Here is a 27,875-nt window from a genome sequence, read left to right on the forward strand (position 1 = left end):
GGAGTGGAAGATGATAAATATTTTTTTAAAATCATAAATCCATGACATTTCATTTTGGACATTTCCCCCAGTGTGTGTCTCATTACATGTTCCCATAGTCCAGGCTATCTGGCTGCTCACCCTGTCGATGTCCTGCATAATTAAAATGCTTAAGGCATTAAGAGAGAGAAGGTGCAGTGGTACCTTTTACAGTCTGAATTTTTAGACTTCTCTGGTTCTGAGTGACCATTAACATGATGTTAACACAGTGCTTCTCAAACTGGTCTCTGGTCTGCCAGTGGTCCATATGGAGCTGGTTGGTCACATGTTGCTGCTATTTCAATTTATATTCAACTACCAAATTGTATTTAAAATACAGCTAAAATACATAAATAGTTGTAACATGACACATCCATTTTAGCATTTGCTCTAGCTGACACAGGGATATTACTTGCTGATGAATGGGAGGCAGAGTGGCCAGTGAGGGAATGGAAAGGAAGGTTGTTCACAAGATAACATCTGTTAAGAAAAAGCTTGAGACTTTGCTTTACTATACATGTACTGGAATCCTCAGTTAGATATGAAACTTTAAACTCTTTTAAAAGTGAGATTCACATCAAAAAATAATTTAATTGTATCCAAGTATAATACTGAAAAGAGAGGTTTTAATTAGCTGTAAAACCGTGTTTCTCAAATTGGGGTTGCTGCTCGTGTAGGGAAAGCCCCTGGCAGGCTGGGCCAGTTTGTTTACCTGCCCTGTCTGCAGGTCTGTCCAATTGCAGCTTCAACTGGCCACGGTTCGCCACTGCAGGCCAATAGGGGCCGCTGGAAGTGGCAGCCACTAAGTCCCTCGGCCCACGCCGCTTCGAGCAGCTCCCATTGGCCTGGAGCAGTGAACCGCCGCCAGTGGGAGCCATGATCGGCTGGACCTGCAGACGGGGAAGGTAAACAAACTGGCCTGGCCCGTCAGGGGCTTTCCCTACACAAGTGGCAACCACCGTTTGAGAAACACTGCTATAAAAGAACAGTAACACGTTACTGTTAAGTCACACACAAGCTTCATAAACTTCTGCTTCTAACTGATTTTTTTCCCCAGTACTGACACAGCTGTAGTTCTTAGAGCACTTTGCCTGCCTCTGCACCTCTTTGTCATTGAGGGCCTATGAAATAGGGGAAGTTTAGTCATGAATTACCCATTTTAAAATTGTTTTGATTGTTTCTAGTAGTTATGCAAATAACTTGCTTTTGTTCTTTTGGTTTTTGGTAAGCTATCTAGGGACTGATAGCTGGTCAATATTGCCACACTCAACTATGTGATTTTTTTTTTTTTTAAATATTGTAAGAGTATTGTAGATAATATTTCCTTGCAAGTGCAGAGTCTGCCTGCTTGTTGTGCATACAAGCAGAGTACAGTGCCCTCTCTACAATATTGTGGGCTTTGGTCAGGGAAGGGAATAATATGAAGAATAAGGGTTTGGCCACACTTGCAGCTGTACAGCGCCGGGAGTTAAAGCTGTCTTCGTATAGCAGTGTAGGGAAAGGGCTGCAGTGTGGCCACACTGACAGCTACCAGTGCTGCAGTGTGGCCACATTTGCAGCGGTGTTGGGAGTGGTACATTATGAGCAGCTATCCCAGCATTCAAGTGGCTGCAACATGCTTTTCAAAAGAAGGGGGTGGAGTATGACAGGGAGCGTGGGGGAGACAGAGAGAGTGGATTTTTGTAGCTGACACTATGTCAGCTCCCTGCCTTGCAAGTTCCGACCCCTTCCCCTACCCCTCTCTCATTCACTAAATGCAAATAGCCCTGTTTGTTTGTTTGTTTTTTTCTCACAGACCAGATACGCAGCTGCTCCGAAACGGACCTCTCCCCCTGCCCCCTGCACGCCATGCTGCTTCTCTCCTCAAGCAAACATTCCAAAGGGATCCCCCTGCCTGCCTCTGCTCGAGCAAACAGTAGCTGTGTTTGTTTTTTAGATAAGCAGCTCCGGGAGCCCCGAGTTCACAACAAAACAAACAGAAGCATCACAACAAAACAAAGTGTTATCTTTACTTAAAGCATTATGGGAAGGTTCCGGAGGTCAGTTACAGCGTAGTAAAATTAATCACTGTTTACACTGGCACTCCAGTGCTGCAGCACCAGCGCTGTTTTCATTATTCCTCTCGTCGAGGTGGAGTACAACCAGCGCTATAGCCAGGGAGATACAGCGCTGTATGTGCCTTGCCATTGTGGACAGGGAGTAAGTTACAGCGCTGTAAAGCCACCACCAGTGCTGTAACTCTCAAGTATAGCTAAGCCCTAAAGTAATAGCCAAAATACCAGTCTTACTCTTTGGTGTAATGTCACCGTAACTGAGTGGCCTTCATCTGAAGCTGGTCTTACCTAACTCAAACTCCAGCCAAATTATGCTGCAGACTCCATCCTTGCCTTTCAATAATAACAATATAATAACTTTGAGAGATAAAAGTAATGGGACAACTTAGTGCTGAAGGGATTTTAATTGAAATACAGTATTCTCATTCATTTAGCCACCTGTGGTGTTCCATGGTTAATCACTTACGGCCCCATCGTGATCATGGAATTCTGTGGTAAAGCCCACATGAGAGCAGCAGAGTTTCCAGGGATGACTGCTTCTCTTGTGAGGCGATGGGAGAGGCAAGGAGTATGGTCTCCAAACCTTGTGGCTCTCCAGAGGAAGGAATTGTCATCCCTCCTCAGCCTCCGCCTCAACCACTGGACCATGGCTCCTCAGCAGGCATGTTGCCATTGTGTAACAGTAATAATGGTAGTGAAGAGTGGGTATTAATGAGGCACTGACAAACCCATGTAGATGTCAGCTGGAATCTGAGGGGAAACACGCTGCATACACTTGCTGCATCCTGGTTCTACGTTTGCTCACGTGACAGCAGCTCAACCCAATGGTTTCCAACTGTGAGGAGGGGCTTCTGTGGACGTGAGAAAAGAAGAACCACGCAGTAGCCAGAACAGCCTCTCACATACCCTTCAGTAAATTAAGGATCTTTTTGCTGCTACTAGTAGCTCTTTGTTTCATTTTGCCTAGTATAGCTTAAAAGATCCATAGGTCCCATATTCATTTCAGATACAATTAACTGTCTGAGGTGTCCTGAATGCCTAGAAGTATTTGATGTCAGCACAGAAACTGGAAATTGACTAAAACGTTAATATGAAAGAAGCAATCAGTTTTTTCTATCATAACTATTTTGAGATATAAAGCAGGTGCTATTTTAAAGGTTTAATTCAACTTCCGTTCTATCTCCCATCTTTCAGTAGCTCTGTGAACTTCTCAAAAAAATTCCTTTTGTGCTGACATTATCTGGGCTTGCTCTTATGCCACAGATGAATCTTTTTTTTCCTAAAAGACTGCATTAAATTGGTTCAGCTGGTTTGTTTCTAAGTTTTATATGGACATGAAAAAATACAGCTTCATTGAAGCTGAGATTTTTGTTTGTCTCAAAGGCTACAAGCCAAGTTTTGAAGAAAACTGATTCAGTAGTTTTAAAGTTATAAAGGTGGCATACTGGAGCATACATATCAGACCTTTTTCCATTCAGATTTCAAAGATGCCTTGGTAAAAGACAGCTGGTCTTCTCTGGCTGTGTGTGCTATAAACTAAAATGTTTCTGGACTTTTTAAAAAAAATAATTAAAAAAGCAAACACTCCAGGAAGAGCTTTAATTCAGAAACAAGCACTAATTCAGTATCAAATCTGAGAAGTGGAGTATTCAGAATAGAGAGATTTAAAACGGTTAGGGCTTCTCACAATGTTAACAAACATTTATTGCACATAGGGAGACAATGTAGGCTAGTGCACTATAGCCATCCCCATATGTAAAGTTATTGACCTCAGTTGTAAAGCATTCTGAGATCTATTGATGAATAGCACTAGGTAAGACTTGGATATTAGTAGTAGTCTCTAGTCATTTCTAGTCATGTCTGTCTGGTTAAATGTAAAACCTTGATATATTTGTGTTACTAATGTACTGTATACCAGAAGATGTGCAAGATGGCCAGGTTACTGTTGCAAAAGAAACCTTAAACTTCCTCATTCTTGAGTGTCCGATATTTCAGCCTTGACATAACTGAGTTGATGCATTTAATGTTGAAATCGTCTTGGTTTGGATTGACACTTTGCACTAATGCAAACAGAAAGGCTTTCTATAAACATTAGGTGTAGTTGTACTAACATTCAGCCAAAATCAGCAGGTATTTGTTGATCCCTTAACAACGTATTTATGTGACCAAGTTTACCAAACTGCATTGCTTCCCCCTGCTGGAGACAGCTCTCTTCTTTCTGATGTCCTGGAGCACTTTCTTGCTAGCTGAAGCTTGTGGGTTTACAGGTGAGATGTTTTGGAGTCAAGCACAGAGAGATCAAACTTCTGTTCATCTCTTTTCACTTACTAATTAAATCTGTTTTAACAGCACTTCATATAAGATGCATGATTTTGGTGCTATAATGTTTTCACTTTCTTTACTGGTAAAACTACACTGGAAAACAGCCCCTGGAAAATGTGGGCTTTTCTTATTACCTGACAAAGTCTGTGCATGTTAGAACTTGACTCGAAGCAAGAAATGTTAATCTTGTTTGTTAATTTTGTGTTGACCGCAATTCCCACGCTGATTACCAAGGGAGCTGGCTTTCTGTTTTTAGTTGCTACTTCACACTGTAGCTCTAAAGCTAAATAATTCTATTTGCACCTCATTGTCACTTCTGTATTATGTAGCTTGAGATGCCTTAGCTTCAGATACAGCTTGGTAATGATTCCCCAAATCTCCAGCTAAACATAATATACATAACAGTACATCAAATCTTCTCTTTTGGACTTAAATCAAGGGCAGCTCTCCTCTCCCAATGAATCTTCTCAGCAAAGATATTCAGTCTACTGCACTGAGTTACCTAAACATAGGTATTGAAGTGATGTCTGCTGTCTGTTACCAGCAGTGTGTCCGAGCCATGCCACTCATTTATTTTATTGAAGACCTTTTGGAGAGCTCTAAAATTTGAATTTAATAGTCTTAAAGAAATGGTTGGTTAACAAAAACATCATATAAACTTCCCTTTACTCTGAGGAATAAAACCTCAAGAACTAAAGAACAATGTGTTAAACCATGAGTATAAGCAAAGGTGGCAGGGCAAGCAGCTGTCTTTGTTGTGTGTTGGTATAGCACCTCGAACAGTCGGATCCTGTTCCATGACCAGAGCTCCTTGGTGCAATGGTCATACAAATAATAAATAAGGCAGTCAGGAGAATCAAGTAGTTATGTTTATACTGGATTTAAGATGGTAAGCAAAGAACTTTAACATCCAGCTCTGTTTTGTGTCTGTGAATCTATTTGCAGGTGTGGTGGCTGTTCTCTTCTGTGGAATTACACAGGCTCATTATACATATAACAATTTGTCAGTCGAGTCAAGGAGCCGAACTAAGCAGGTGAGACCCTATTCTTCACTTCCCAAGTGGTATAGTGTTGGTTTTTTTTGTTTTTTGTTTTAATATAAAAATAAGACTGTCAGTTTTATTATATAATTCTTCATTGTGAATTTTTTTCTCTCCAGCTCTTTGAGGTACTGCACTTCCTGGCTGAAAACTTCATATTTTCATACATGGGTTTAGCCCTTTTTACTTTCCAGAAACACATATTCAGCCCAATTTTCATCATTGGAGCTTTTGTATCCTTTCATGCTTTTCATCTAACAAGTTATTTATTTTAGGTACCTGAAAACTTGCCATGCCTTTCTGCCTTCTCTCAGCCACTGATGCATCTCAAAGAGATGATGGTTTTTGGCTTGTGCTTTCCTGCAATATGCTGCTGATCCAAGAATCTTTTGAAAACAGCCTTCATCTGCCCTTGCAGAGCTAAGGACCTTATGGCATACATGGCTCTCATGTACCTGAACAGCTTCTAAGAGCTGTGTATCATTGGTTTATGTGCTCAGCAGCACTTATGCTGGAGACGACTACGCTCCCTGCAGTTATAACAGAACAAAAAGCTTCAAATATTCAGGGTGGAAAAGGTGTTTCAGAATTAAAGGATAGGAGAAGAATACCCTATATTGTCTGCTCAAATCAGCATACACAAATCTTGCATTAGTTAGGCCATGTCTACGCTACACAGTTAAGTTGACCTATGTTAGACTGACTTACAGCCACAGCAATAATTACTGCGTTTGTTCATGTCCATGCTACTTTCCTTCTGTCAATGGTGCACGTCCTCACCAAAAGCTCTTGCACCAACTTAAGAGGGGCAGTGTGTGGGCTGAGAGCCCAGGCTCTTAGCTCAGCACCACGCTCCCAGCTGGAGCCTGGCTGCTGCCCATGCTCCCAACTCCCCACAGAGCTCCCAGCTGGAGCCTATACAGATACTGCCTCACCAAACCTACATCAGCCTAAGCCTTGCCCCTCTCGTCGAGACGGGTTTACTTGGTCGGCGTAGCGAGCGGATTACAGCGACAGGAGGAACACTGTAGTGTGTACGCTTACATAGGTTGATGTAAGCTGCCTTACATGGACTTATTTGTAGTGGAGACATGCCCTTAGACACTCCTTTGCATATACCTGGAAAATGAATTAGCTGAGAGTAAATAACTGAGAGAACCTACCATGCCAGAGTCCATATAAGAGAGTATCAGAGGGGTAGCCATGTAAAAGCAGCAGAGAATCCTGTGGCACCTTATAGTGGGTGAATACTTCTGACGAAGTGGGTATTCACCTACGAAAGCTCATGCTCCAAAACTTCTGTTAGTCTATAAGGTGCCACAGGATTCTCTGCTGCTTTTATAAGAGAGTACTAACTTTCTGTGAACAGTGATGGCTCAATAAAACCAGATGAAATTAGGGTTCTGGGTTTTGTGGTTGGTGTTCATTCTCTCTCTCTCTCTCTCTCTCTCTCTCACACACACACACTCACTCTCTCTCTCACACCCTCACTCTCTCTCTCTCTCTCTCTCTCTCTCTCTGTCAGACCTATCCTGTCGTCTGACAGTGGCCAATGCCAGGTGCCCCAGAGGCAATAAAAGAACAGGTAATCATTAAGTGATCCATCCCCTGTCACCATTCCCAGCTTCTGGCAAACAGACGCTAGGGACTGATGGACCTGTCCTCTATGAACTTATCTAGTTCTTTTTTGAACCCTGTTATAGTCTTGGCCTTCACAACATCGTCTGGCAAAGAGTTCCATAAGTTGACAGTGCCTTGTATGAAGAAATATTTCCTTTTGTTTGTTTTAAACCTCCTGCCTATTAATTTCATTAGATGACACCTACTTCTTATGTTATGAGGAGTAAGTAACACTTTCTTCACACTAGTCATGATTTTATAGACTTCTGTCATATTCTATCCTACTTAGTCTTGTCTTTTCCAAGATGAAAAGTCAGTCTTATTATTCTCGCCTAATACAGAAGCTGTTCTGTGCCCCTAATCATTTTTGTTGCCATTTTCTGAATCTTTTCCAATTCAAATATATCTTTTTTTGAGATAGGGCAACCACATCTGCACACAGTTTTCAAGATGTGGACATACAATAGAGGCAACATGATATTTTCTGTCTTATTATCTAGCCATTTCCTAATTATTCCCAACATTCTGTTCACCTTTTTGACTGCCGCTGCACATTGAGTGGATGTTTTCAGAAAACTATTCACAATTATTCCAAGATCTCTTACTTGCATGGTAACATCTAATTTAAACTCCCATCATTTTATATATATATATATAATATATGTGTGTGTGTAGTTGGGATTATGTTTTCCAATGTGCATTACTTGCATTTATCAACATTGAATTTCACATGCCATTTTGTTGCCCAGTCACCCAGTTTTGAGAGATCCTTTTGTAGCTCTTCACAGTCTGCCTGGGACTTAACTATCTTAAGTAGTTTTATATCATCTGCACATCAAAACACATCTGGGATGGGCTAGGTAAGAATATTGTTTATAAGGAGGTTGTTTTATCTCACTCCCCAACTGAACAATGTGCATGGATTTTTGCAGCCTTCATCATGATAAAATATAAACCTGCCTGAGGGAATGACATAGTTAAACTTGATGGCAAGATTCATGGAAGGTGTCCCCTTCCCAGTGTGCCTAGTCTGCTGAATTTTGGATGGATGGGTTTGATTTTTTTTTTTTAAAAGGTGCTTTCCACTAGTGTGTTTTAATGCCATATTCTCTTTCCTCTGCTGTTCTCTCACCCTGCCTAGTATGTGGCCTTTTCAAATTCCACATACTATAGCAAAGTATTGCATATAAAGTATTTCCCTGTTGTGTGAGCTAAACATATGGGCAACCAGTGAGGTTTTTGTATACCATATTGTATTTTAAAAGTGCTTTGGAGGAGGCTGTATCTTCCTTCTTCTCATCCATCCCCCTCCCCTCAACAAACTGATTCAGAACAAATAAATGGGTCTGGGGAATCCTCTTCAGTTTTAAAAAGCAGAGTTTAAGTTCTTGTGCTGAGGTCTGTTAGTTGTTAATATTTGAAGGTGTTTGTCTGCATCCTTCAATTTTTAAATTTTTCAGTTTGCATCAAATAGCCTTGATTTATATATTCAGTGTCAAATGTATATGCTACAATAAGGTATAAAGTAATCAGCCTAATGAGTAAGAAGACCTTTTTACTATCAGTGTACATTTCTAAGTTACTTACAGGAGGGAAAATAATGTACTTTTTGCTCCAGTGAGTAGGTTGTGTTAAGTTTCCAGTAGCATGATGATGGAGCAGATGTCAGCGACTGTGTATTTATCATAAGACCAGTGGATCTTTAACCCTGAACTGTGATCAGATTGCAATCTTTCTGGGCAGAGCTGCACACATCTACCCTCTCTCTTTCTTCTTGAATCTGGGTAGAAGGCACAAGATCAGTTGGAACTTTCAGCACATGATGATGTTTTCAGGTAAAAGTGTTTGGTGAAGCAATAATTCTGTTTTTCATAAATCTAAATAATCCTCTCATGAAAATCCTCCTTTTTATAACTGATGTGCAATTTTAAACGGGAGAAGGGTAGTGTGGGGTGTGTGTATTTTTTAATTAAAAAAATAATAATGCTGTAGCAATTGACTTAGCATAGCGTCTTTATCCAGTGTCTGTCTCCTATTCTTTAACTTCAGTTCTTTACAGACAGGTCAGAATCTGTCATGATTCTGACAGGAGTGACAGTTTCTGGCTTCTGGAAGCTGGATGATCCCTGCATGGTTATGACTAAGATTGGTCAAAATGTTCATGTTTTGAAATTTTGCAAATAGAAATTTTGCAATATTTCTTCCTCCCCTCCAAAAATTTTGCTTTAGGGAATGACAGGAGCAGGACTAATGCTGTCAGAAATATGTGTGTGTAAAAACCACCTAGAGCTAGAGTTAAAGTAAAGAAAAGGAGAGGGGAATATTTTTGTTTGCCTTCTCTGTCCCACAAGTGAGCTGCTAATGTTCATGCTTCCTTGCTAGTAAAAACAAAATACTGAGTGTTTTTACTGTTACAAATAAGTCGGTGGCTGCCTGTCTGGGTAGGCCTTGCTGCTGGAATTCTGAAACCCACGGGGATGTGTGTTGTGCTTAGAAGCATGTTCTTATTACCCAGAATTCTCCAAGCTCTCAGCTCTTTTATAGCAACACTGGTGTTAGAGCTGCGGGAACAAACTGAAAGGTTTGCATGCTCCTTCTGGATGCAGGGAGCTTCTTAATTTCTAAAATGTATTTTTACTTCAGTCAGCAGGCAACTTCTTTCCACAAGCTTTTCTGGAAATATTTGTCCCTATTATTTATACACTTACCTTTGGACTCATAACCATGTTAAAGAAAATGCTGTGGCAGAGAATGAAGTTGTCAGGTACCTTGTTACTGCTTCCTCATTTTCAGGGCAGATATGCTCCGCCCTGAACCATGGCATAGGTTAGAGCAGTCCAAGAGCTGCTCTAACTTATGCCTGCTGACTCTGGTTTGTAAGGAACCATAGCCAGCTGAGCATAGCTGGAGCACAGAACACTCTCATCATGCCCCCTCGCTGTCATAACATAGCCCTGTGCCTGAGGTGAGTGGGGATTTGTGTGGGGTATTGCAGTGCTAACACTGCACATCTTAATGGGCCAGATCAGGTGGTGGTTTCATGGTATTTGGTTATTTTAAGAAGCTGAGACAGTGGGGAGTCCCTTCTTTTGACTCCTACACGCTATCTTGGGGTTTTGTTTTTAGACTGGATGAATGTTTAAGGAAGTGCTGTGAAAACTGTCACTGGTTCTTAAGAAGTTCACCTAGTTCATTACTTTCTTTTTGTGCAGGTCTTAGAGGAGCCATGGCATTTGCTCTGGCCATACGAGATACTGCTACTTACTCCCATCAGATGATGTTCTCAACAACCCTTCTTATTGTCTTTTTCACTGTCTGGATTATTGGTGGAGGCACAACACCCATGCTGTCATGGCTGAACATTAGGTCAGTACACATCCAAACATTGGGCAATGTTATAGTCTTTAAAAAAACAACACTGTACTGTGCTAGTCGCTGATACACTAAAACCACTGTGTGATGCTTGTTAGGCATCTCTAGATTTTAAGGGGTACAGATGTATTAATAAGGATGGTAAAGAAGAAGTTACTTTCGTTGACGCTATGAGTGTATAGTACAGTAGGATCCCTATTAACCAAAACACCTGGAGGCCTGAGCTCCTTGGCAGGATACAAGTAACATCTATTGACTTGAATGGAAATTGCTCGCATCCTACTAGGAGACAATAGGCCCCTGTATCCCAGCTTCTATATCAGTGAACTAACACCAGTCCCCATCTGTTGGCCCCTGATAATAGCCCTGATCCCATTGAATTCAATGGGAGACTTTCCATGGTTTCGGTGGGAACTGGATCTAAACAGGCTGTTATCCAAACAAATCTGGTATTTCCTGGACTGTTAGAACAATCAGGATCTTACTGTACTGCTTGAGGACATGCCCAGCATAAAGATTATGGTTATGGTATGTAATCATAACAACTTAGTCAAACTGCCAATATACAGATGCTCTACGGTTGTAGGCATATATTTTTTTGAAGCTACTTATCGTGGGAAGCAAAAGCCCTAATAGAGAATCGTGAATCCATCAACGGTTATTTAGCAGGTATGCTCCTGGTATATTAGGGTTTTGGTGTGCTGTACACATAGCTATGTGGCTGTTACAATGTGCTGATTGCCTTCAATACTAAGTGTGTTCACCAGAATTTGCAATATCCAAGGTCCTGTAGTAGGGTACAGGTAAGCACCAGGGAAAACTGCAGATGCTGAGGTAACAGTCTCTATTTAGCTTTGCTAAAATTAGCAGGTTTGGGACCACCCCTGTAGTTGGACAAAGAGAGGAAATTGCCAGCTGATATATATTTCCTAGGTTCAGTTAAGAAATGACTCGGAGCAGATGGGATTTCCAAAAGCACTTGGAATTGGCCTAACTGCTCCCATTGGAAATTACTGGAAGTTAAACCATTGCAATCAATGGGTGCAGAAACAGGCCAGTGCTGAGCACTTCTGGGAATTCCACACACTGACTTGTTTTCCTCTAGAATTTTCTAGGCAAATTCTCAGAAGACAGACTAGCTATGACTAGCAAAGACGCTCAGGCATTACCCACCCCCAACTTCTTAGATTTTCACCTCACCGTGATGACCTTAGGGTCATTCCAGATGGCTGGCGGTTAAACTCAAACAGTTGGATACATTCTTGAGTGTTTGGATTGGGCTTAGTTGGGACAACTGGAAATATTACTCATATCACAGGTCTGTTGGTTTTTTTGCAATTTGAGGATGAGGTGTACCTCTCCTCTTGCAGTGACGAATCCTTTTTTGGTGGTCCAGCCTAGGAACCTGAGGTGACATGAACATTTCTGGAGGCATTTGAGGGAGGACATTGGTTTTTCTGACAGATTTGTTTTGTTGATGTTAGGGCCACTTCAATAGTTTTGCTCCATCAGTAGGCCATGAAGCAGCACAGGTGAAAACACTAGTTAACCAGTGCTGTGATACCGCTCCTGGAATACAGTAGCTTCCAAAAGACAACTGTAATGTCACAGCAGGGCAGATTGACATACCTACAGATATTAAATTGTGTGTTGGAGGCATAACAGCACCCCCTGTTTGGAAGTGAAAAGAAATCGCTACCTTTTTGGCTTGGTTGAACAGAACAAAATGGTTAACCTCTCATCTATATCATTATCATTATATAGGTCTGTTTGTAGCATGTTGATTAGGAAATGCAATATTTGACTGACCCCTGTACAGTGTTCACTGGAATTCCTGCAGTTTGTCTTCCCAGAGGCCACGTAAAATTAAACTTACTTAAACCAGGAGGTGGCAGCCATGTGCAGCTGAATAAGAGTTAGAAACTCAAACACTGGTTAGTGGTCATTTGTCATGATACAGTGCCAGCCACTGAGAAGTAAAATGCCCCCTTTGTTATAGAAGGGTAGTAGAGGGATAGAGATTACAGCTTCCTGGTGAAGCTCAGAAGAGTTTAACATGCTAGTTCTTATCGTTTTGGGTAGGGTGTGAGGCATCAGAAGATGCAGTATAAACATAGAAATAAAGGGAGTCTGTATCTCAAACAGAGGGAATAGCATGGAATATAGGGCTCAGCTGAGGTGCAGTATGAAATTCAGGGTATTCATGTTTTTTTACACAGATGATGCCTGGGCCCCTGGCACTTATGCCCTTTAAATTAGATTGTAATAAATAAAGCCTGAGAGATTGAGAGTTAAGAAATGTTTTAATTATATAGGATACTTTAACAGAAAAGAGATTAAAGGTTAACACTGCTTTTTGTTCATTTACTAGATGAAGTGGGAGAGGGGGCAATGATGCACTTTATGAACTAGATCTATAATTCAGAAGTTGCAGACAATCATAAAAAAGGCCACTTGTACCCTGTGAAATTCAGAGCGGTTTTAACCTTAAACTTCAATTTAATTCTTGAGCCATTAGTATAACGAGTTTATAAAAGGAAAAAACCAAAAGTCCAGCTAAAACTAATAAAATTCTTCCATGCTTGCCTTGTTTGGGAAGTCATGTCCATTTTACATTCAGCCACTGGAAACTAAACATGTTAAAAATTTAAACATCAGTAATAATAATTTTTCATTCCCATCATGTCAGATGCTTGAGTTTCTTGGATCTCAAAGATGTCTTTGGAAGATTACATTTAAGTACCTGAATGGTAAATGGCTATATTCTTGGAGGAGTGAGTTTGTTTTTGTTTGGAAAATACAGTTTAGGTTTGATAATCTAGTGTGTGTTGCAGGGTGGGGGAGTTTAAAAGTCCAGTTTGCTCCCATGTGGTGGTTAAAGCCAAGAAATATTTTTCCTGCCTGAAGTTGCTAACAAACTTCAGAGAGATCTGACAGGCCAATAAATCAGAAACATTGTCAAAGTTCCTCTCTAGAGAGTGGCTGACAAGATTTCACTTGTACTTCTAACAGAGAAAGGGAACTCTTGCGTTTATATCTCAAAATAAGGGTCTGTCATTGTTCATTAGGAATGGGTGACCCATTGGGGCAGTGCTTCCTTTTTCCAGTTTAGTACTGAATGTTCCATTGAAGCAAAATGCTGACTAATGCCCTCCCCTTTTTGTTCAGAATTTGTTTCAAACTAGGTGGGTGGGAATAGTCAGTACAAGTAACTGAGATTAATTAATTTCAAAACATGAATTTTAATTAGCAAACAAACTTTTTTGTGAATTTTAGGAACTGTAAAATAGCTTGTGATAAAGATATAATTAAGCACTGTTCTTGCTAGGGGGAGAGGTTTTGATTTCCAATACTAACTTTTCTGGTTTTTTGCTACCTAAATGGTGCATAGTGATATGGTTACTATTGAAATAGCAGGATTTTTAATTGAAGTCCTGTTGTCCAGCTTATTCAGATACAAAGACTTATTGAATGTTTTAACTATATGGAAGTAAAACTGCACAATGTACAGCTGAGCTTTAAAATTTAAGCAATGAGAAATTGAGTGATGTGCAGTAAGTGAGGCATGGGACCAGATACTGACCCATGAGAATAAAACAAAATATTTAATAGCTAACTCATTCAGTGAGCACCATCCAGTGCACTGAATGAGGCAGGTGTCCTGTGGAGAAAATGTGCAGATTGTAATTCAGCTTTTAATTACATGATCACAAGAGTCTGAATTAAGATTGCACAGGCAGAAATTCCATCATACTGACACCCACATGGGTCATCAGCTGGGTTGAAACCTATTTAGCCCCCTTCCTAAGCCCTGGCTTCTCATCCCAGTCTTCTCTTCCTCCGGGTTCTCTGTCCAAGTCCTAGCTGCTCCCCAAGCTCCACATCTAGTCTCCACTTCCCCCACTCCCAAACTCCTTACCCAACCAGTCTCCCTACCCTCCCCCACAATTTTGAGTGTGAGCTCAGTCTCCCTATCCCTACCCCGCCCCCATTGGCTCCCTGTCCCCTTGACCAATAGGACCCAATCACCCCTTCACCCAATTCTGGCCTTAGTCCCCTCTGCCTTAAAGTCAGAGTGCTTCATCCTCTGCTCTGCCTGGAGAGCCGAGCTTCCTGCTCTCAGTGCCTGTGCTGGTGCCACTGTGGCCTCAGTACTGGGAAAGAGCAGTTAATCCCTGACACCAGGGTGCCCTCCTGCCAGATTTGAAGTCCCTGCTCCAAAGTATGGAGGCACTAGATCTTCTAAACAGAATGGCTGGAGGGATATTTTGACAACAGTAAAAATGTATCTTTCCCTAAACTCATTCTGAGGAAAAAGCTGAACAGGTTTTGTTGTAATTTTCCAAAAATAGCTGAGACTGACATAGGCCATGGAAAATATCAGCCTGTTAGTTTGGCAGTTGTAAGCAACTGAAAAGAGAATCTTAGAATGGAAAGACTCAGGGAACCTTAACTGTAGGTGTCACTACCTGCACAAGGTAACCTTAATTCTGGAACATGCTCATTTTAGAATTCTCAACTTTACAACCTTCAATGTTTGTTTTTAAAATATATATTTGTGTGTATATGAATTGGCCATATCTTATATATGCACACAATCTCTCTCTCTCATATCTATATCTATATTATAGCTATATATTATATCTATATGTGTAGCCAATCATAGAAATGTGAGGCTGGAAGGGACCTTGAGAGGTCATCTAGTCCAGCCCCTGCACTGAAGCAGGTGAAAGTAAACCTAGACCATCTCTGACAGATGTTTGTCCAGCCTGTTCTTAAAAACCTCCATTGAGGGGGATTCCACAACCTCCCTTGGAAGTCTGTTCCAGAACTTAACTACCCTTCTAGCTGAAAAGTTTTTGCTGATATCTAACTTAAAACCTCCCCTTGCTGCAGATTAAGCCAGTTACTACTTGTCCTACCTTCAGTGGACATGGAGAAGAATTGATCACAGTCCTCTTGATAACAGCTATTAGCATATCTGAAGATTTATATTAAGTCCCTCTGTCTTCTTTTCTCAAGATTTAACATGCCCAGGTTTTTTAATCTTTCCTTGTAGATCAGGTTTACTAAAGTTTTTCTCATGTTTGTGACTGTCCTTTGGACTCACTCCAGGTTGTCCACATCTTTCCTAAAGGTGTGGTACCCAGAATTGGACACTATTCCAGCTGAGGCCTCACTAGCGCAGAGTAGAGTCGGACTATTAGCTTCTGTGACTTCGGTACGACATTCCTTTTAATACACCCTAGAATGATATTTAAAAACTGCATCACATTGTTGACTCGTATTCAATTTGTGATCTACTATAACTCCCAGATCCTTTTCAGCAGTACTGTTCCCCATTTTGTAGTTGTACATTTGATTTTTACTTCCAGAATGTAGTACTTTGCACTTATCTTTATTGAATTTCTTCTTGTTGAATTTAGACCAATTCTCCAATTTGTCAAAGTCATTTTGAATTCTAATCCTGTCCTCTGAAATGCTTGCAACCCTTCCCAGCATGGTGTCATCTGCAGATTTTATAGCCATACTCGCCACTACATTATCCAAGTCACTGATGAAAATACTGAATAGTACCAGACCCAGGACTGACCCTTGCAAGACCCCACTAAATACACCCTCCCAGTTTGACAGCGATCCACTGATAACTTCTCTTTGAGTATGGTCTTTCAACCAGTTGGGCTCCCGCCTTTATAGTAATTTTGTCCACCTTGTAATAATTGCTAGAGCTAATTGTTACATGTACTTTGTTGTCATGTAAAGATTCTGTGGTAACATGGTTTGATCTACTTTTCTTGGAGCTGATAGCTTCTGATTATCACCCACATGGATGTATGAAAACAAACTAAAGGATGTTATTAGCAAATGTTTATCATACAATGTTGTCATTGTTACTTTCTATGATTTTTTTTGTTATTTTGTATTCCATTTTTATTTTGTGTGTTTGTTTCTATTGTTGGTTTTGGTTTGTTTTTATTTTGAGCTTGGCTAAAGATACCAGCTCACAAATATTTTCTGTTACTTACATCCCATTCTTGTGCTGTACCAGAGTTGGTGATCATGCTCCATCGGTGGAAGAGATAAATGAAAGCCGCTGGCTGTACTTCAGGTGACACTGGTTTTCTCAGTATAAAATTAACCTGGTGCTTGGCTTTCTTCACCTTTCTAACCCAAAATATGTGTTCTCTTTCTACGGTACGGCATACTGCTTCTTTTCAAATGAGGGACTGTACAGTTTCCATAGTTCTGAATCAGTTTAGTTCCTGTGAGCTGAAAGGGTGCGGTTCCCACAGGCAGGGCTTTCACTCTTTCAGTTTTTCCAATTTTTTTTCGTTATTCCCCTTAAAATCTGGATAACAGACCCCTTCTACCTCACCACATGCTTAGGAAAGAAAGTAAAATGGTTCTTTTATTGTAAAAATAATAAAAATAAAAGCCTCCTCTGACTTCTGTGAGTTGGGAAATCATGGATTTGATCCTATAATCTTTATTCATGCAAGTAGTCTACATGACTTTCAAGGGGTTACTCAGGAGAGTAAGATTGACTCCCACCACGGTTGCAGGACTGTCCCATATTGGAACCCTCCCAAGAAAGGTACTGATCGGAGCTGATCCGTTGAGTTTAGTGGGAGAGGAGTCAAGATCAGTTTCCAAAACCAATGAAATGGTAAACAAGGCCTGTTATAGGCTGTTGAAGTTGTGTATAGTGTAATAATTACATTCCTTTGGTGCATCTTTAATGGACCCTGTTCTATCACAGAAGTCCCAACCAACCAGTTAGTTTTTAGAACCACAAATAGGCCAACAGCAAAACAAGCTGCATTGAGAACCAGAATAGTTAAAGTACTACCAGCATTCAGGGCTGTTACCACAGTAACTGTACATGCTTAGACATGCCACCTATGGTGAATTCCTGCCCTCAGTTTCAGGCTTTGGGAAGGCTGGACTTGGGCAATATCACCAAGAATTAGAGCTGCTCTGCTTTCTATGGCCCAGTGTGGAGTTTCTCAAAGTGAGGATCAATCGGGCTTTTATAAGTGTTTTTTGCCAACTTTTTTTTTTTCATGTAAACTTTCCCTTTGAGTTTGTTTTCGTGTGTGTTGGCAGAAGTCACAATAACAGTAGCACCATTGTCACAGGGACTGGGCTCATGAACATGTGCATGCAAGGTGGGGAGGAGTCTGCCTAACTACAGTGATGACAGTGCTCAGCTTTTGGGTCACAGTTGGCACATCTGAGAAGTTACTATGGCACCAAGAGTGATGCTGGAATTCTATTGTAATTCTAGATTCCTTCCAAACCAAATTGGTTAAGGAAATAGTATTGACAGGGAAGGGTTGATAGCTAAGGAACTCAGTTGGCAGATAAAGTTACAAGCTCAGTGATAATCCATTTACCATTAAAACATGTCTTAAAGTAAGATAAGCTGTTCACATTCTGAAAAATAGAGAATTATTTTCATAACGGGTCAAACCTCCACTTCAGTGAGCTTGTTTTCTGCTCTAGATACTGTTATTTTGTTGTGTCTGTATAAACTCCACTGACTATCCCAAGACCAGAATGAAAAAGGTGACTAAACAGTATTTTTACTAAGACAGTTTGTAGTCATCTGGTTCTACATAATAAAATAGTGAAATGATGCTAAAAGGAGAAATGCATTTTTAATTGTCCAATTTCAGACTTTTTTATCCAGTCACAACAGAAAATTTTCCACACATTTTTCTCATATACTGTTATCCCTCAGCCAAGTATTATGTAAATAATTTTGTTGCCAAATCAAACACTTCATCTGTGCAATCCTAGAAACCATATGTTGCAGCTATGGATTGTCAGAGTGGATAGCACAGAAAATAGTGGTGGTTGCTGGGACTCCACTGCCATGTTCTTGGCTATGTTGCAGCTGACATGCCCTTCAAGTCACGTAATCCAGTGAGTGCTTAGACCAAGATATGCTTGTTCATCTGGTTTTCCAGTAGACTATTTCAGTGAAATTCCAAGATGATTGGGCTTATTATGGTCACTGTACACTTGGTGAATAAGAGCTAATCCAAGTAAATCAATCCAGCCCTGAACAATTTTGTACTTCAGTACAATTCAAGTCAACAGGAACAAATATTGACTTCCATAGCAATTGATCTTTGTAATTGCTTATGAAGCATGCAGGTAAAGGGAAACCACTTTGCTTTGAGAGACTCTTCTCCAATAGTAAGAGCTTTTCTTGAACTGAACTGGAACTCTGTCTTGACTTCAAAGCGAATTATAATATTTGATTACATTCTCTGCACTAAATTTTGATGGTGGGAATAGTAGGATTCGTCATGAATTGTAGTTAAGGATCATTAATTATTTGGTTGCTTAATAACTAGTGGTCAACATCCTTGTAGGGAGTAATATTAACAAAAACTAGCACTTGAACATTTCAGTTTTAGAAAAGGGAGTCGTTTACAGGAGAGACCTAGTCAAAAAGACCCTGAAGTTAAGCGAAAAACTAAAAATTCTTAGACTTTGCATGAAGACTGGTTAACAAGCATTCCATAATAGACACATCAGGCACACCTACCGCCTAAACAAAAAACGAAGCAGACGGACAGGAAAAAGGTTAGCTTGGCTAAGTGTTAAGATGCAAGAGGTTATTTGAGACTCAGAGGTGTGTGTCAGAAAATGGAAATCCAGGCCAAGTGAAGCCAATAGAAAAGCCTATAAATTATAGCAGGTAAAATGGGAATTATAAGGGATAAGAGAATTTGAAGATCAAATAATCAAAGACAATAAACAAAGAGATTCTTTTTTGGAAAGACTGCTTTATATGAAGATATGAAGTGAGGTTGTACTGAAGTTGGGAAGCAAGGAGGGTAAAACATCAAAGACTTTGAGGGACTGGTGAGTACGGACTAACAGGGAGCAAAGGAACCAATTAAGGAGGAGAAGGACATTGATGCTAAATATTTTCTTTGCGTCCGTCTTCACCCCAGAACATATTAGGGAGATACTTCTCCTTTTTTCTGGTATTAAAATGATGTACTGTCTGAGATTATGGTCTCAAAAAGAAGAGCTGCTAGAACAAATTGATAAGAGGCAAAAAGTCACCTAGTTAGTACAAGCCTAAGAATGAAGTGGCTGAGCTGCTAAGAAAAATAAACACTTGCATTAAAAATCAACTACTGTACTGGAGGACACCAAATATTGTACCTGTTTAAAAAAAATGCTGAAAGATGAGACTAATAATTCAAACCAGTAGGCCCTATTTTGGTACCCTGTTAATTGGCTGAAGCAAGTCAAAAACAGGACCAAAGAATGCTAAGGTGAACATATGATAGGAAATAACCCGTCTGACTTCTACAAAGGGAAATCAATAGAAATGAGGTTTTTTCCTCCACAGAAAATTGCAATGAAAACTTAAAAGTTTGCATCTAAAGTTTCCACAGAAAATTTCAGTTTGGAGCAGAAATTTGAATACTGAAAAATTTCAGCCAAAACCCAGAATAATTCTGTTTTGGAAATGCTGCCGTAGTGCTTCGTGGGAGTTGTAGTTCAAGTGCCTCATGCCCAGGGCCAGCGCTTCCATTTAGGCGACCTAGGCAGTCGCCGAGGGCAGCATTTTGGCAGTGGGGGGGTCCTTCCGCTGTCTGGGTCTTTGGCGGCAATTCTGCGGTGGGTCCTTCGGCGGCGGGTCCCGGAGCGAGTGAAGTGCCTGGAAGACAGGGAGCATGGAAAGGCCCCCCCCCTGCCACAGAATTGCTGCCAACAACTGGGAACGCGGAAGGACCCCTGCCTAGGGCACCAAAAACCCTGGCGCCGCTCCAGCTCATGCCCACATTCTCCTCTTCGTGCTGTGCTTTTAAGAGGCACAACATAGAATCTCACCCTGTGCAGAAAAAGATTTCCATATCAGTTTAAAGCTTGTTCCCTTTCAGTTTCATTGATGCCCTCTTTTTTTATGATAAGAGGGGAACAGTAGTGTCCAATCTACCTTCTCTGTCTCATTCATTGTAACTTTATCATGTCCCTTCTGTCCACCATTGATAGGCCCTCACCTGGGCTTTTCTGTTCAGTTCTGGTAATCCCATCTCTAAAAGGATGTAGCCAAAATAGAGGAGAGTTCTAGATGTGTAACGAGTGGCCTGGAAAATCTTCTATATGAGGAGAGTAAAGTAAACAGTCCGTTTTCTACAAAAGTAAACAAATAAGAGAGAACATGATTGTTACACAACGTGAGTGTGTCATTTACTCTTATTTTTTCCCCTTACTCCTAATACAAGGAGACATTCAATAAAATTGAAAGACAATAAATTTAACGCCGATAAACCATTCTATTGTGGAATGCACAATTAATATGTGGAATTTGGTGCCACAAGACATCCTGGAGATCAAGGGCTTAATAGGATTTCAGAAGGACTTGACAACTGTAAGGATAACAGAAATATTGAGTTACGTTCAGGGCTGCCCAGAGGGTTCAGGGGGCCTGGGGTCTTCGGCGGCAGGGTCTTCGGCGGCAGGGAGCCCCTGCTTCGGCGGTAATTCAGTGGTGGGGGGTCCTTCCACTCCGGGACCCACCGCCGAAGTGCCCCAAAGACCCACGGAAGGACCCCCTACCGCTGAAGACCCAGAGTGGAAGAAGCTTTGGGGGCCCAGGCCCTGCAAGAGTTTTCCGGGGACCCCAGAGCGAGTGAAGGACCCTGCTCCAGGGGCCCCAAAAAACTCTTGTGGGGGCCACTGCGGGGCCTTGGGCAAATTGCCCCACTTGTCCCCCACTTTGGGCGGCCCTGGTTACATTAGGTAAGATTAAATAGATGTTTGGGAGGGATGCTTCAGGCATAAGACAATCACTAACTGAATAACTATAGCAAAGAAATTCCCTTATGGACATGCTAGTCTGTAATTGCCTGCTGTCTGGTTGTTTGCTCCTTCCTCTGAAGCAGCTGGTTCTGATCACCTTTGAGAGAGGAGACTGGACTAGAGGGATTACCAGTCTGATCCAGTGTGGCAATTCCCATGTTGTTTAGATTAATGAAACTTCCCAAAAGACAGAGCAAACTAAGATAATGAATTCTCGGGCAGTTCAGACTACAGGGATGTGACTAGTAGTTTGCATCAAAGTCCAGTGCAGTAAGTCCTGTGTGGTTGCAAACTAATAGGTTCCCAGTTTGCATTAACACAGTCCTCTTCAAACAGGATTACATTCATGTGAATTGGGAACCTTTTAGTTCATGCCTGCAGCATCCTCAGAGGGGAGTTACAGCATAGCACTTTGGTGTACTCTGCTATTCACACTACTGTAATTCAAACTGGGGGGCAGTGAAGAACTAGCTTTAGAAACTATTTTGCTGATCCCTTTTTAGGAAGTATATTTAAAAAGTATAAATGATCGTATATGCTTACGCCATTTTGAGGCCTGTCTAGCATCACAGTACTCCTGTGTACACAGTCTACCACATAGGAGGCATGTTCCCTGTAGCACAAGAGGCTAGCCACAACTCTGCTAGTCTGTGCACAAAGTGGTATGGTTCTAAAAGACCCAGCAGGGATGGCAGCCAGCCAAGGAAGAGAGTGGTGAGTTGTAAATGAAAATCTGCTGCCTGGAGAAGGATTCTGGTTGATTGAAAAAGGAACATCTTTGTAATGTGTCTATGTAACTATGATGGAATAAAGAAAAACTCTTCCTAAAATGGGGGGAAGGGGTAGTTCAGTGGTTTGAGCATTGGCCTGCTAAACCCAGGGTTGAGAGTTCAGTCTTTGAGGAGACCATTTAGGGAACTAGGGTAAAAATTCTGTCTGGGGATTGGTCCTGCTTTGAGGAGAGGGTTGCACTAGATGACCTCCTGAGGTCCCTTCCAACCCTATGATTCTATAATAAGCATGTGGAATGCTGTTGAACTAACCACTTTAGTTTCTTTTAAAAATGCATTCGCATCTGCTTATGGTGTTTATGACCATCTGCTAACCATTTGCTTTTGCATTGTTTGTTTTCCTAATGTTACTATAGGGTTGGTGTTGACCCAGATCAGGATCCTCCACCCAGCAATGACAGCTTTCAAGTCTTACAAGGAGTAAGTAATTAGATAACTTCCTTACTAGGCTGGTGAGCTAATATAAAATGAGATAATCCAAAGGAATGTGAAGGGTGTGTGACATTGGTGAATATTTTCTGTAGTGACAGATGCATTTTATTTGCTGATTGATACCTGTGGTGGCTGATGGGAGCATTTTCAGGTCACAGAATACACCATCTTGATATGTGCTTCTAAATTTTGTAATTCAAATTTGGATCTTTTGTAACAGTACCAGAAAATTCCCCAGATCTGAGTTTTTTGCATGCCGTCTAATGGCTTGCTTTTTTATTTTTCCAGTAGGGATTCTTTAAATGTTCTAAACCATAACCAGTTCTTTTTAGGAGCAATGGATAGAGAAAAGTTCTCTTGGCTTCTGTTCAGTGACTGCTACCAAATACTGCACTTTTAACTGTGTAAAGTAGCTGCAGCCAGATTATCAAATTTTATCTTTAGTCTCATCTACATCAACGTGCACTAGAGGGCAATGATTTCGAAGGTGCACCAATGTGTTGCATGTTAACAGCACAGGTAGACCCTGCCAGCACAAATTAAAAGTTCCCTTGTGCTCACCGCTACGTTAATGCGCACCTTCACTATTTTACAGAGTGCACCAGCACAGTTTGACCTCACCCCTGTATTGCCGATCACCACTGCAAGACCAAGTGAATGTCACAAATACACCTTTTATCATGGATACTATATATCTGTGAATTTCTAGTGTAACATTCACTGTGATAGCTAGGCACCAATATTGAAATAATCACCTTTTCAATAAAATAAAAAACTTTTGCAGGTTTCTTTGTCCATAAATACAGAAAATATGTCATTTCCAAATGACAACCATCCAAGTTCCCTTGCAGTGAGTATTGGGAATGGGAGGAAAATGTTTGTTCTGAACTGACCTCTCTAGCTTCTTGATTGACAGTTGCCTCTGCACAGAGCCATCAGCATCATTTGAGCTCCACTCCAATCCTTAACTCAGAGTTGAAGTTGCCAGGCCCTCAGTACTGGTTCATGCTAAACAGATTCAGTAGAGCAGTTAATCACCTACAGAAATTAACCTGTTAAAGGGGGAAACAAAGCGCACAACATAAAACTCTGATAGAGTTCTACCCAGAAGATGCACAGGGCTCTAGTTTCTCAGTTCCATGAAATTCAGGGTACAGAACACCAACAGAATACACACATCACTGACTGCATTTGGAGTGAAGTTTCTGTTAGCTATATCTCCTTGCTGTTAGCTTGCTGTTCCTCTTGTAAGCAAATGACGATTAAAAATAACTTGTTCAGGGAGCATCTTTCTTTATTGCAGGAACTGAGCTACACATCTGTATTGAGCTCCTTGCAGATATTGGGTCAAATTCATGCCTGGTATAATTTCACTGAAGTCAACAGCATGTTATATGTAATTTCTAAGACTGTGGGGATAAGGTAACACAAAGGATGAATTTGGCCTTTTATGTCTGGAAGATCTTAGAATAGGCCCAGTCCAGTGACAGAAGTCTCTCTTTCTGCCTTTCCTAATCTCTGTATGTCCTACCTAGTCCCAAGGAAGACAGTGGAAGCAGGGTAAGATCCAAGGTTAGATGGCAGTGCGGTGATGTAATGGTGTCAGCCAGTTCAGACTAGACTGAGTCATATCTGAGAAACTGCTTGCAGCAGGAAAAATTAGAAAAAACAAGGTATAATATTCACATTGACAATATTTGTGAGGAAATTAGAAGCTAGTCATTTGGTCTATATTCTGTCCCACAGAAATGTAAAGCATTTATCTGAACTGTGTTTCTGCTTCATTGTGTGTATTGTATCCTTAACAAAAGCCATTAGTTATAGTTTCCGTGGGATTTCTCCCCTTATTTTACAGGCCCAAGATCAAGAGCAGGTCGCAATTACAGCAGAATAGATTTATCATTTGGGAGGGACCAGTGAGCTGTTTGTTGCGAAGTCTGGCTTTCTGTGGTGATGCTACCCCTTTTCTAGGTTGGCATGGAAGCACATGGAGGTGGTAGAATGGCTCCAGCATTATTTCTCCAATGATTTGAAGATTTGTTTCATGGGTGTTCTCACTTCATTGGTTTCTCTGGCCTAGCTTTGGCAGCTTCTAGCCAAAAAAAAAAAAGCGGTTACAAAAGTAAAAACAAATGCAGCTGAACGCCATCTGGTCGATTACTTGTGCTGCTGCTATTACCTTAAATGGCTTATATTTAATGCCAGGGACTCTTCTTAGTGCAAGGGTTGATGTGGCTTAGACAGAAGATTGGGGGGGCTGTGCCCCCCACCACAAGGCCCCACCCCCTGCTCCTCAGTTAAGTGCCAGTCCTGCCTCCTCCCCTGAGGCCCCGCCCCACAGCCACGTTGAAGGCCAGAAGCTGGAGCCGGGCAGTGCGGATGCACTGGCTAGTGACATGGTCCGAGTGGTCGTAACACTTCCCCATCTCCTGCTGCTGTTGCTTAAAGCCCCAGAGGTGTGTATGCTCCTCAACTCCTTTCCACCCTTTGACTGCTCGCAGCCTGTAAGAGCTACCCAGGCCAGGGGGACCTGACTCTTGAGCCGGCAGAACCCTCGTGGGGGGGCAGCAACTGCAGAGGGATGGGGCCCAGTATCCCAGTCCGGGGAAGGTCAGTCCAGGCTGCTCTGGGGAGCTCTGGACCCTCCACCTGCCCTTGGTGGTGTACCCTGGATCCCTGGCCCCCTCCTGGGCTGGCTGATCCACTGCTGCTGGCGGCGGTGCTGCCATCAGAGCTGGGTGGCTGGAGAGCAGTGGCTGCTGGCCAGGCACCCAGCTCTGAAGGCAGCGGAGAAGTATCTGCATGAGGTTTGACCTTTGAGCTGGGAAGGGCGGCTAAAGCAAGTTTTGGGGTGGAAAGCAAGCCCCTCACCCCCTGGGCACTGCCCCTGTTTAATGCTTTAACACTTCTGAGACTTAGTCTGATCTGGCACTTACCAAATCCTTCCAACCTCACCTAAATATAATGTATCAAGTTTACATAGATTCACTGATGAGCTTATTTCTTCTAATGCTGATTGACAATACATAATTTTATCCTGAAATTTATCAGGTGTGGTAAAGCCTCTTGTTCTGACCATGAAACAAGAATCTTAAGGCAAAGATATCAAATAAACCCAGAGTAAAGGAAGCCAAAGTTGAGATGAATAGGAACAAATCTGGAAACATTCCAGTCCATTTTATTCAGTAAAAACTTTCAAACCATAGAGTCTAATGTTTAAGAGTATTTATCCAAGAAAGCGTAGCTCTCTGGTGCAACATCCGGTTTTCAGCTTTAGATTTTTACCCAATGCTACTGCTGCATCTGCTGAGTCACAAGAGGTGAAGTGACTTTTCCCCAAGGTACACAGTCAGTCATCGGTGATTTAACTAGTCTTAGGACAAGGAATGTTTTTTTATCATTAAAGTAATTAAGGGTGAATTTCACTCCAGTGCAGAAGGACCCATGACATGCTGCATACATCTTCTGCGCCGAACCGAGCGGAACGGCCCCTCACTGATCTGAGTAGTGTAGGGCATTTTCTCAGCACAACAGTGTTCCTATCTCTTTTTTTAAATTATTCCTCCACCCCCACAAAATCCCATGTAAGTGTGGTGTTACTCATTTCAGTGGGGATTACATTTATGTCTATAATTTCAGTGAAATTTTTGGGTGGAAGTGTGTGTTTGTGTTTCCCAAATAACAGAGTGCATTTTGTCCTTTTATTCTCAGGATGGTCCAGATTCTGAAAGAGGAAACCGGACAAAGCAGGAAAGTGCTTGGCTCTTCAGGTTATGGTATAGCTTTGATCACAAGTATCCTTTTAACAAGCATTGCTTAGCTTCAAGATATGGAAGCTAATGTAATGTTCAATTTCTTTGCCATTTATTGCTCTCTCGATTTATGGATTTGAAGATGGGGTTTTATAAAGGTCATTCAGCAGAGGGCATTATAGATTTGGGGCACAGGGCAGAAACTTGAACTTGCAGTTCATTGTGGCATGTGGTATTTCACCCTTGTGTGGGGAGAGAAGAGCTTTACTCAGAAAAGGAATTCTGCATCAAGAGCAATGATCAGGAAACAGATTAAATGTTCTAGGTCCAGAAAGTCAGTGATCCATTTTGCAAAACAATTCTGATTTTTGCTAATGCTAAAACTAGTAGTCTGGTTCTTCCGGAACCTCTGTTCTCCAGCTCAGTTACTTTGCTTTGAATAGCCATACTGCTTCATTAGGATGGAGCCCTTATGGGTTACCCTGTAGATGATATGAGCTGCCTAGGACTCAGAAGTTCAGTCTGACTCATCCACCCTCCAAAAAAGTCCATGGCTACTCTCATACACTTTATCCAAGCAGAAGAAGTTATTCGGGGGGTGGGAGGAAATGGAGGGGTAGCACACGCACAGTTAGAACATACAGCAGCTTCCATGGAATCCTGTGGGAGCCTCTGGGAGCCCAGCACTTTTGAAAAATCAGGCCACTTATTTAGGAGCCTAAATATGAATATAGGAGCCTCACTCTAGACACTCAGGGTTGGAAAGTCTTGGCTTAGGCTTCTTGACAGCTGTCTCTGTTCTTGGGTCACGTCCCATGTGGAGAACTTATACTGAAAATTGAAAACACATGAGTCAACTCCTGCCCTCCAACATGTGCAACCCAAAATTCCTTGTGTGTACCAGACACAGAATTTGACCCCTATGTGTGTTACACACCTTTCTAAAACACCATTCACTATGCTATTTGTGTGGTCTTGTTTTTCTTCCATGTAAAAGGGATACCCCACAGTTGGAGCTTAGCTCTCCTGTCTCTCCTCCTTTCCAGTTCCTGTGATAGATGCCCTGGGCACTTGCTATACTTAACACAGTAAGTCCATTTTTTAAGCAGAGAGGTGGGGTGAGGGAATGACCTTGTGTCCAGATACATTAAGAAATAGCCAGGATAGCTATGTGGCTTGCACTTGATCGGGACCTGGGAGACCTAGGTTCAGTTCCCGTTCTGCCACAGATTCCTTGTGTGACCTTGGGCAAGTCACTTAGCCTCTGTGCCTCAGTTCCTGAGCTACAAAACAGGGATAATGGCACTTCCCTTTTGGGTAAGGGTAAGATCTGTACATGATTTTGAAGTGCTCAGACAATATGAGTGGGGCCAAAATGAGTACCAAAGGATATATCTACACAGCAATGTAAAGCCAAGGGTTTGTGGGACTTGAGTCAGCTGACCCATGTCAGGGAACTTTGGACTTCAGTATCTACACTGAATTTTAACCCTAGTTTAAGGGATTTTCTGACCTGTCAAAAACGAGGTTACTCACCTTTGTAACTGTTGTTCTTCGAGATGTGTTGCTCATATCCATTCCAGTTAGGTGTGTGCGCGCCGCGTGCACAGCCGTCGGAGAAACTTTTACCCTAGCAAC

General features: G+C 41.6%; 1 protein-coding gene across 2 annotated transcripts in view; it reads left to right on the forward strand.

Annotated features, from left to right (window-relative positions):
* Window positions 1–27,875, forward strand: part of SLC9A7 (solute carrier family 9 member A7) — a 122,052-nt gene that overhangs the window by 76,520 nt on the left and 17,657 nt on the right. Inside the window, exons 8-15 of one of the 2 annotated variants that reach the window (XM_075060822.1) lie at window positions 4,233–4,339; window positions 5,340–5,428; window positions 5,554–5,667; window positions 8,778–8,889; window positions 10,267–10,420; window positions 16,476–16,535; window positions 22,410–22,473; window positions 26,197–26,279. In XM_075060822.1, coding sequence (XP_074916923.1) covers window positions 4,233–4,339; window positions 5,340–5,428; window positions 5,554–5,667; window positions 8,778–8,889; window positions 10,267–10,420; window positions 16,476–16,535; window positions 22,410–22,473; window positions 26,197–26,279 — 783 coding nt within the window. The remainder of the gene's footprint in view (window positions 1–4,232; window positions 4,340–5,339; window positions 5,429–5,553; window positions 5,668–8,777; window positions 8,890–10,266; window positions 10,421–16,475; window positions 16,536–22,409; window positions 22,474–26,196; window positions 26,280–27,875) is intronic. The other variant, XM_075060827.1, reaches the window with a different exon arrangement.

This window comes from Chelonoidis abingdonii, chromosome 1, assembly GCF_003597395.2.
Source record: "Chelonoidis abingdonii isolate Lonesome George chromosome 1, CheloAbing_2.0, whole genome shotgun sequence".
NCBI classification, from domain to species: Eukaryota; Metazoa; Chordata; order Testudines; family Testudinidae; genus Chelonoidis; species Chelonoidis abingdonii.